This window comes from Elephas maximus, chromosome 2, assembly GCF_024166365.1.
Source record: "Elephas maximus indicus isolate mEleMax1 chromosome 2, mEleMax1 primary haplotype, whole genome shotgun sequence".
Lineage (NCBI taxonomy): Eukaryota > Metazoa > Chordata > Mammalia > Proboscidea > Elephantidae > Elephas > Elephas maximus.
This window is the reverse complement of record NC_064820.1, coordinates 233446362-233456458: the sequence shown is the minus strand read 5'-3', so window position 1 is coordinate 233456458 and position 10097 is coordinate 233446362. Positions and strand designations below refer to the sequence as shown.

At 51.3% G+C, this 10097-nt stretch overlaps 1 protein-coding gene across 1 annotated transcript; it reads left to right on the top strand.

Annotated features, from left to right (window-relative positions):
• Positions 1-6623: 6623 nt before the first annotated feature.
• LOC126068485 (serine/arginine repetitive matrix protein 1-like) lies at positions 6624-9271 on the top strand. The gene is made up of 2 exons (XM_049871060.1): positions 6624-7165; positions 7231-9271. Exons 1-2 carry the CDS (start codon positions 6624-6626, stop codon positions 9269-9271), a joined length of 2583 nt encoding a protein of 860 aa, XP_049727017.1.
• Positions 9272-10097: the final 826 nt, after the last annotated feature.

Genomic DNA, 10097 nt, shown 5'->3' with positions numbered 1-10097 from the left:
AGATGCTCCCAGGCCAAGGAAAGACTGAAGACAAGGACCTTCCTCCAGAGCCAATAGAAAGAGAAAGCCTTCCCCTGGAGCTGATGCTCTGAATTTGAACTTGTAGCCTACTAGACTGTGGGAGAATAAATTTCTCTTTGTTAAAGCCATCCGCTTGTGGTATTTCTGTTACAGCAGCACTAGATGACTAAAACAGTTCCCAAATATAGGATATAAAATAAATGGGTTGATTTTCATCAACTCAAGCAAATATCAATGTAACACTTTAATAAAATTGTGAAAATAACATTTCCAGGAAGTACAATTCATGTTTTATCTTGATGTGTCAGTATTATTTGGGTGCCGGTGACAAAATCTAATTGAAAACAAGAAAAATGGTGGAGGTAGATTTATTGGCTCCTGAAACAGTGTGTCTAGCCTAGATGTTTTCAGACAGAGCAAGCTCTCAGGGCTTGTACATGTCTTCTGGGTATGGGCTTCCTCTTCTCTCAGTGCTGCTTTCTTCTGGCATGGTTTCCTTCTTCCTCAGACCGTTTGATCCCTTATGGCACCTAGATCCAAGCCTACCAGAAAAGAGCTTCTCTCTTCCAAATGTTCCAACAAAAGTCCTGGACTGACTCTTGTTGGTCTAGATGGATGTCCTGCCGATCCCTGAGGTCATTGCCATAACCAGAGAAACGGAGTAGGTACACCGAGTGGTTCAGACTTGCGCACAGTGCTCGTCCTCCCACCTGTGGCTGGGACCAGCACCACCTGGAGGAGAGGGAGTGGATTCTAGGCAAGCCCAAACCACCCATACCCACATATCCATGTGTCCATCTGTGGCTGAGCTAACAAAGCAAGGAAATTATTAAGAGGGTATTGGATGGTTTACAGGATCACCTGTAGGGCTGGGGAGCAAGCATAGAGGCAACCTCAAACAACTAAGGTGAAACGATACCAAGGTTAGCTGCTGCCATTACCCAGGGCCAGCTCCACATTACTGCCACCATGCTTCTAGAAAGTGAGTTTCCTGCAACTCTACCCTCCATGAGGATTTGAATAGCTAAATTTAAATACTGTGAATATTAATTTTCTTTTAATAGTCCAATACTAAATAGAAACTTTGTACAATTTTCTATCCTTTTTAACTTAAAAATTACATCAAAAATCTTGTGGCTGACCGTGGGTCACTGGCACTGCTTCCATGGCAGACTTTGTCAGACACTGTAGTATGGCAATAACCATCTAATAAAGAGTCGATTGCCCCCTAAAACTATTACATCAAAACCAATTACTCGATTTTACATTTCTATTTCAATTATCATGCTAATCTTTTAGATATTTCGTGTGTCACAATATCTTACATAATTTAAGATAATCATAAACCAATTACCTACAGTATAAATATACCTACTACTGTATATATATCTAAACTTGAAGCAAAAGAAGCAATAATAAATTCTAAGGGTTTGATCCACTGTATACGTGTATAATTCTCAAACAATTACATCATGCCAACCCAAGCCAGTCAGGGTTTCTTTCCCAGTGCACTGAAGTGAATGTATGACCAGAGCCTCCTCACAGATCACAGAACTTGGTTCTTCGCTTTAACCTTGTCATTTACAATAACATGGTCTCCAACTCAACAGGGGCTTGCTTGGTACCATGCACATCCTTTGGTTTCAAGTTGTACCTCTCTGATTGTTTGTCTAAAATTGACAACATCTCCCACACCAAAAAACGGGGAGAAAACCAGCACACTTCTTTCTCAGCTTCGGTTTGATATTGATGCTTTAGCTCTCAGGGGATAGTCGTGTGACTGAGGTCACAAGACTGAAGTTATTGTCAACGATAGTGATCTCTAGAGAGGTGATACCTTAACAAAATATAGGTTGACGGCACGACTCTAGAAAAGGGAAGATCAAAAAGCAGAAGGCTTTTCAGTGTTGTCAGCACTGCCATCAATTTCTGATTACCTTCAAGCTACCCGAAGAATCAGGCTCTCTGGATGCCATCAGCCACTAAGACTCTTCCATAAACTGTGCAATGTCTAATTGCATGCTTACCAAGTGTTAGGGTCTAAATTGTGCACCCAGAAAAAAGGTTTGCTGTGGTTCTAATCCTTGTACCAGTGAACGTGGCCTTACTAGAATATAGGATCTTTTTTTTTAAGATGTGTTAAGTTAACATGAGGTCATACAGGCAGCTGGGTCCTGATTCGTTCTGAGTGGTATCTTACGTAAGGGGAGAACAGACGTGAAGCCAGGGTCACATACAGGGGAAGGCCCTATGAGAAGACGCGTCTACAAGCAGCAAAGGAATGCCAAGAATTGGCAAACACCACCGAGAGCTAGGAGAGAAGCACGGACCAGTCGCTCTCTCAGAACCCTCAGAAGGAATCCACAGACCTGATACTCCAGTACTGTGAGGCATTAAATTTCTGTGTTTTAAAGCCACCCACTGTGTGGTATCTTGTTAGGGCAGCCCTAGGAGACAGAGACACCAGGGAACTTGCTATTACCAATTGACTTCCTCTGTAATGTTTTCCGGAGTAAGAGAATGTGCTCTACAAACAAGAGGAAGAGGAAAGGGAGCAAGGAAGACCCAGAGCTGAGAACTAGCAGAAGTAACCCTGTGAAGAGGATAGAAGGCAACGCTCCTGGTAGAAGGAGGAGTCAAGGCCCAGAGCAAGAGACACAGCAGCAAGGTGTTCCAGAGCTGCAAGCCCACAATTGTGAATGGAGTGTGGAGTGTCTGCGTGCATAGCAAGGGGTTTACACAGGACAGAGACATGACCAGGCCATGGAATGTCACAACACCCAGCTGCAGAAACATGGACTGGTCACAGGGAGGTCAAGGGCAAGGGTGGAGGTCCTTAGAACAGCTGTGGGGATTGATTGACCAGACAAGTGATGAGGAGGAAAGAAGAGAATTGTGGTCATTGGCTCAGAACGGGGGAGGGTGGGCAGGGCAGGAAGGAGGAGGGAGCAGATGACCGCGGCTTGGGTTTTCTGTAGGAACATGGGTGGTTGGATGGGTGTCATCACTGACAAAGGCAAACTGGAGAGGAGAGGTGTAGAAGGTGAATCCAGTTTTGAAAAGATGCCGTTCGAGGTTTGGGCCTTTTGTTCTTATTTTCTAATCTTAGTCAAACACTGCCTGACCCCTTTCAGTAGAGAGGCCCCCATTCAGCCCGTCCTGATAAGCGTCTGGCTATCTGCCATTTTACCCAGAACATCAGTCCCTTTCTATAATCCAAGGGAGTCGCAGAAAGCATTAAAATGCTTACGTCTAAATTCAAAACCAGTTATGGGTTGTGGAAAACAAGAAGTTGTGGCAATAAATGAGTATCAACCCGGAGAGGAATTGTTGATTAAACACAGCACACCCTGGTGGTGGGTGTGACACAGACCGCGAATTAGAGCTACCCCAGAAAAAAAAAAAAAAAAATTTTTTTTTTTTTTTTTTTTTTTACCCCAGAAAGTCTGCAGGAATTACATCAAGATGTGCAGGAAGGAAAAAGTGGACAAAAATGCCTATGTGGGAATCACATCTTGGGAAACAACTACAAAAAAGAAAAATCTGTATAACTGATAAGGAGGAAATGATGGCGATGTGGGGTCAGGGGCCAGGAAGGTGGGGAGACAGGCAGAATAGAAAGGAAAATCACTCTTTGAAAGCAAGTATATAGACACACGGAAACCCTGGTGGTGTAGTGGTTAAGTGCTAAAGCTGCTAACCAAGACGTTGGCAGTTCGAATCCACCAGGCGCTCCTTGGAAACTCTATGGGGCAGTTCTACTCGTCCTATAGGGCCACTATGAGTAGGAATCCACTTGACCGGCAGTGGGTTTGGTTTTGGTTTATATAGACACATGTATTATGTATAAATGTTTCAGACCAAAGGCTGTTCCAACATAGCCAAGGACCACTGCAGCCCTAGCTCTGCTGAAATTCCTTTGCGGGCCTACACCTTCTCCAAAAAAATCTCAGGAGTTTGTTCCATCTCTAGATGGAAGAATTTTCTATTAAATACTAGAATTTATTTAGTGTTTCGGCAAAGGAAATAATGTAGCAGTACTCAGTAATGATGTCTTTAGGAAGAATTGTGCGCTCAGAACCTAAGACTACAAAACTCTGGAGGAAGACTAAGGGGGTGATTCCGGCCAGGAACCTTGTTAGCGTTCAAGGTAGGAGGCAAACGTACGATCCAGCTCGACGTGAGCAGGCGGCGGGCCGGGTAGCGAGCCAGTTGCCCCGTCCAGGCCTGAAATTGATTAAACAACCTAGAATTCCACATCTGAACCTACCACTCCCCATCCTCCAACTTCCCCCCGCCCCCGCTCCCCGCTCCCCATACACGATCCCAAGTTGTCCCAAAAGCTACATTTCTTCTGTAAATCTACAGCGGAAGAAAATCAAGGGCACAGGGGAGAAAAAACCCTGCAAGTCGGTTAACTGATATCACATGTCAATTAAAAAAAAAAAAAAAAAAAAAACCCTGCCGCTGTCATTTCTGACTCATAGCGACCCTGTAGGACAGAGAATTGCCCCATAGGGTTTCCTAGGCTGTAAGTCGTTATGGAAGCAGAATGTCACATCTTTCTCCCCCTGAACGGCTGGGGGTTCTAACCACCGATAGTTAGGTTAGCAGCTGAGCACTTAGCCACTGCGACACCAGGGCTCCTCACGTCCGATAAGATGCATAAAATCATAAAAGCATTTCTTCCGGCTCCCGGAGCCCGGGACGCCATTTCCAGCCGGCTCCCCACGGATACCACGCAGGCGCTGGGAGCCTGTGGGCATGAGGGTGACGCCCTTGGCGGAGGGATGGCGCACAGGCAGGTCTGCCTCGCATGGTCCTGCGGCGCCACTGCGGCGGGGCTGGGTCTTGAGGTCCTGCCAGGAGGACACAGCGCCGGCCGGCAGCTCGGCGGACTTTTGGGGCGGCGGGGCCTAGGTGCGCCTCGGTGCGGGGATGTAGGACTACCGGGGTGCAGGGCCGCAGGCGTGCAAAGCTGTGGGGACCAGGGTGCAGGCGCGCTAGAGCGCAGCGGTGCCGGGGGCAGGGGTGCTGGGGTGCAGGGGTGCTGGAGTGCAGGAGCAGCTCCCCCCGCGCCCACCTGCTTCTCTAGGGGAACCACCGAGGGCGGTGGCCGCGCACAAAGCCGGAGCCGCCAATGTCTGCGTTTGATTGGCTCAAAATTGTGTTCTGCCCACCAACGGGCAAACCCTGAGCTGCTGCGCCTTCTCCGGCTTGCCAAAGCTTTCGTTTATTCGAACGCCTTTCTTCCCTCACTTTTGTCTAAATTTTGAATTTTGGGGGGTATTTTATTCACATTTGTGCTTTAATGCTTCTTCCTTGTCTTTGGATATTATCGTGATTCCTGACAACCACGCGATGCGGTGAATGCTGGTTGCCTTTGCGAAAGGGGAGGGACCGGCGTTTGAAAAAGCCCGCGCTGAGCCGAGACTGGTGGGTGCGCCCTAGTGTGTTAGTCCGCCCGCAGGGCTGGTTGTGCCCATCCTCCTTCTGCCTTCATCTCTGCCTTCACGACTATTTGTCAGTTTCTACTGAGATATCTTCGCCACGGGTTCCCAACCCCATCCCTGCAGCTCTTTCCTCCCCGGTCGGGACCCCCCCTCCTGAAAATGTAAAAAATTTTCTCAAAGCATGTCCACAAGCTTTGTGATTTATGTGTTGTCTGGTTTCCACATCTCCTCCAAATACTGTTTGAAGCTACTGAATTCACCTTCACCAGCCCTTAAGATATTTTAATTACTGCACACCCTGGTGGCGCAATGGGGAAGAGCTACGGCTGCTAACCAGAAGGTCGGCAGTTTGAATCTACCCGATGCTCCTTGGAAGCTCCGGGGCAGTTCTCCTCTGTCCTGTAGGATCGCTGTGGGTCGGAATCAACTCGATGGCAGTGGGTTTGGTTTGGGTTTTTTGTGCACTTAGATAAGAAGTAAGACATATGTCCTACTTGAGGGGAGGCAGAAGGGGGGGTGGCAGCACACACTTCCGGTTAAAAATATTTAATTAAAACCTACTGGAGGCACTTAGTTGCTCATTACCCAGCTTCCCTGAGCCAGCTGACTCACCACGACCCCGTGTGTGTTAGTGCTTTCAGTGGTTGATGTTTGGGAAGTAGATCACCAGGCCTTTCTTCAGAGGCACTTCCGTGTGGACTCAAACCTCCACCCTTTCAGTTAGCAGCTGAGCTCATTAACCACTCGCACCCCTCAGGGATTCTTCCTGTGGTTAATGAAGAAAAGCAAGTGACTGCTTCCAGTCTGAATTGGGGAAGCACGAAGACCTTACTTAGGAACTTTCCTTAACTTAGCCAACTCTGAAAATGTGCCTACAATTCATCACGTGCAAAAAAAAAAAAAAAATTCAGGGAGCAGAGAATTTGGAAGTATTTTGCTTCTGTGAAGTTTTTACTATCTATGGACGGTGCTGCGACCGGGAATTTTGTTGTCACGTTCCATAGGCTTGTGTGTTCATTATTATGTTTGCTTCATAAATTTGGATTCACAGTCTGATTCTACTTCCGAAGCTGTGATTGCCAGTCCTTTATTCTCACCTGTCACTGGAATTTGATTGCACCGCTGTTGCTCTGTATTTCCTGAAATAAAATGGAAATAGGCAGAGAAGCAGCTTTTGCAAACGTTGGCATTTGCAAAGGAACACACTGGGACACCACTGGGAAACGACGATCCGTGGTCAGTAGGAAGGCTGAGGAAGGCCTGACTGAACCCCGAGAGCACTCTCCACCCGTGGTCAGTAGGACGGCTGAGGAGGGCCTGACTGAACCCCGAGAGCACTCTCCACCCGTGGTCAGTAGGACGGCTGAGGAGGGCCTGACTGAACCCCGAGAGCACTCTCCGCCCGTGGTCGGTAGGACGGCTGAGGAGGGCCTGACTGAACCACGAGAGCACTCTCCGCCCGTGGTCAGTAGAAAGGCTGAGGAGGGCCTCACTGAACCCCGAGAGCACTCTCCGCCCGTGGTCGGTAGGAAGGCCAAGGAGGGCCTGACCGAACCCCGAGAGCACTCTCCACCCGTGGTCGGTAGGAAGGCTGAGGAGGGCCTGACCGAACCCCGAGAGCACTCTCCACCCGTGGTCGGTAGGAAGGCTGAGGAGGGCCTGACCGAACCCCAGAGCACTCTCCACCCGTGGTCGGTAGGAAGGCTGAGGAGGGCCTGACCGAACCCCGAGAGCACTCTCTACCCGTGGTCGGTAGGACGGCTGAGGAGGGCCTGACCGAAGCCGGAGAGCACTCTCCACCCGTGGTCGGTAGGAAGGCCGAGGAGGGCCTGACTGAACTCGGAGAGCACTCTCCACCCGTGGTCGGTAGGAAGGCCGAGGAAGGCCTGACTGAACCCGGAGAGCACTCTCCACCCGTGGTCGGTAGGAAGGCCGAGGAAGGCCTGACTGAACCCGGAGAGCACTCTCCACCCGTGGTCGGTAGGAAGGCCGAGGAGGGCCTGACTGAACCCGGAGAGCACTCTCCACCCGTGGTCGGTAGGAAGGCCGAGGAGGGCCTGACTGAACCCGGAGAGCACTCTCCACCCGTGGTCGGTAGGAAGGCCGAGGAGGGCCTGACTGAACCCGGAGAGCACTCTCCACCCGTGGTCGGTAGGAAGGCCGAGGAGGGCCTGACTGAACCCGGAGAGCACTCTCCACCCGTGGTCGGTAGGAAGGCCGAGGAGGGCCTGACCGAACCCGGAGAGCACTCTCCACCCGTGGTCAGTAGGACGGCTGAGGAGGGCCTGACCGAATCCCGAGAGCACTCTCCACCCGTGGTCGGTAGGAAGGCCGAGGAGGGCCTGACTGAACCCGGAGAGCACTCTCCACCCGTGGTCGGTAGGAAGGCCGAGGAGGGCCTGACTGAACCCGGAGAGCACTCTCCACCCGTGGTCGGTAGGACGGCTGAGGAGGGCCTGACCGAACCCGGAGAGCACTCTCCACCCGTGGTCAGTAGGACGGCTGAGGAGGGCCTGACCGAACCCGGAGAGCACTCTCCACCCGTGGTCAGTAGGAAGGCTCAGGAGGGCCTCACTGAACCCCGAGAGCACTCTCCACCCGTGGTCGGTAGGAAGGCTGAGGAGGGCCTGACCGAACCCGGAGAGCACTCTCCACCCGTGGTCAGTAGGACGGCTGAGGAGGGCCTGACCGAACCCCGAGAGCACTCTCCACCCGTGGTCAGTAGGAAGGCTGAGGAGGGCCTCACTGAACCCCGAGAGCACTCTCCACCCGTGGTCGGTAGGAAGGCTGAGGAGGGCCTGCCTGAACCCGGAGAGCACTCTCCACCCGTGGTCAGTAGAAAGGCTGAGGAGGGCCTCACTGAACCCCGAGAGCACTCTCCACCCGTGGTCGGTAGGAAGGCTGAGGAGGGCCTCACTGAACCCCGAGAGCACTCTCCACCCGTGGTCAGTAGGAAGGCTGCGGAGGGCCTGCCTGAACCCGGAGAGCACTCTCCACCCGTGGTCAGTAGGAAGGCTGAGGAGGGCCTCACTGAACCCCGAGAGCACTCTCCACCCGTGGTCAGTAGAAAGGCTGAGGAGGGCCTCACTGAACCCCGAGAGCACTCTCCACCCGTGGTCGGTAGGAAGGCTGCGGAGGGCCTGCCTGAACCCGGAGAGCACTCTCCACCCGTGGTCAGTAGGAAGGCTGAGGAGGGCCTGACCGAACCCCGAGAGCACTCTCCACCCGTGGTCGGTAGGAAGGCTGAGGAGGGTCTGACCGAACCCGGAGAGCACTCTCTACCCGTGGTCGGTAGGAAGGCTGAGGAGGGCCTGACTGAACCCCAAAAGCACTCTCCACCCGTGGTCAGTAGGACGGCTGAGGAGGGCCTCACTGAACCCCGAGAGCACTCTCCACCCGTGGTCAGTAGGAAGGCTGAGGAGGGCCTGACCGAACCCGGAGAGCACTCTCCACCCGTGGTCAGTAGGACGGCTGAGGAGGGCCTGACCGAACCCGGAGAGCACTCTCCACCCGTGGTCGGTAGGACGGCTGAGGAGGGCCTGACCGAACCCCGAGAGCACTCTCCACCCGTGGTCGGTAGGAAGGCTGAGGAGGGCCTGACCGAATCCCGAGAGCACTCTCCACCCGTGGTCGGTAGGAAGGCTGAGGAGGGCCTGACTGAACCCCGAGAGCACTCTCCACCCGTGGTCGGTAGGAAGGCTGAGGAGGGCCTGAGTGAACCCCGAGAGCACTCTCCCTTTGTCTGCAGTCCTCTGCACCTTCAGTTGAGCGGATTCCCTGGATGCCGGCCCGGCTGAAAGCAGAGCGTTTTAAGAGAAAGGGACTTCCAGCCTCACAACCTCTCACCAAAGGAAATGTCGCTCGTGGGAATACTTCTCGGTGGTAGTGGGAGAACCGCGTTTGTCCAGAGGGTGTCAGCTGGAAGCTATGCAGGAGGACAAACCCTAACTAAGCCTTCTTTTCCTTCTTTGCGATTCTTCATTTAATAAATTTGACATATGAGTCGGAATCGACTTGATGGCAGTGGTTAGTAGAGTATGCAAAACTCCAAAGCATAAAAAAAAAAAAAGCATAGGCCCTGTAATTTCACCCATCCTCCTCCCTTTGGCTCTTAACTCTGAAGTAATAAAATTTCATTTGTAAGCTTTTAAACTAAACATGTCCTTTCTGTATGTGCAGGGTGCTGCTTCCAAACAGAACCCTCTGAGCACGGCCTATATTTTTTCCTGTTTTACTTTAGCTGTTCCAGTACTAAATCAACGCTCTTCTGGAAAATAAATCATTTGTTTGCCATTAAATGTATGTTTGTGAGAATTTTAAAGTGGCCTAGCTTCTTGGCTGGGGTTGGGGAGAGTGCTTACTGTATATAGCCCTCATCCTGGTACAAAAGGATGCTGTCATGGGGTGCTGGGCAAACACTCAGGATGATAAAGTGTGTTCATTTCATGCATTCAAGCATTTACTCAGCATAGTTACTGTAACGCTCCCAGCGCCAGGCGCCAGGCACTGAGGTCTAGGAAGGAGATTTTTGTTTTGATTGTACCTACCGTTTTCAAAGCTTCTGACTCCCCAAAGAGGGAAGAGGAGAGAACTCACCTAATGGTGCTGGTGGAGTCAGCAATT

What these genes read in the sequence shown, in the direction of transcription:
- LOC126068485 (XM_049871060.1), top strand. Translation starts at nt 6,624, where the DNA reads ATGGAAATAGGCAGAGAAGCAGCTTTTGCAAACGTTGGCATTTGCAAA. An exon ending in CAGAGCACTCTCCACCCGTG is followed by an intron (nt 7,166 to 7,230) that starts GTCGGTAGGAAG and finishes CGTGGTCGGTAG; the next exon opens with GACGGCTGAGGAGGGCCTGA.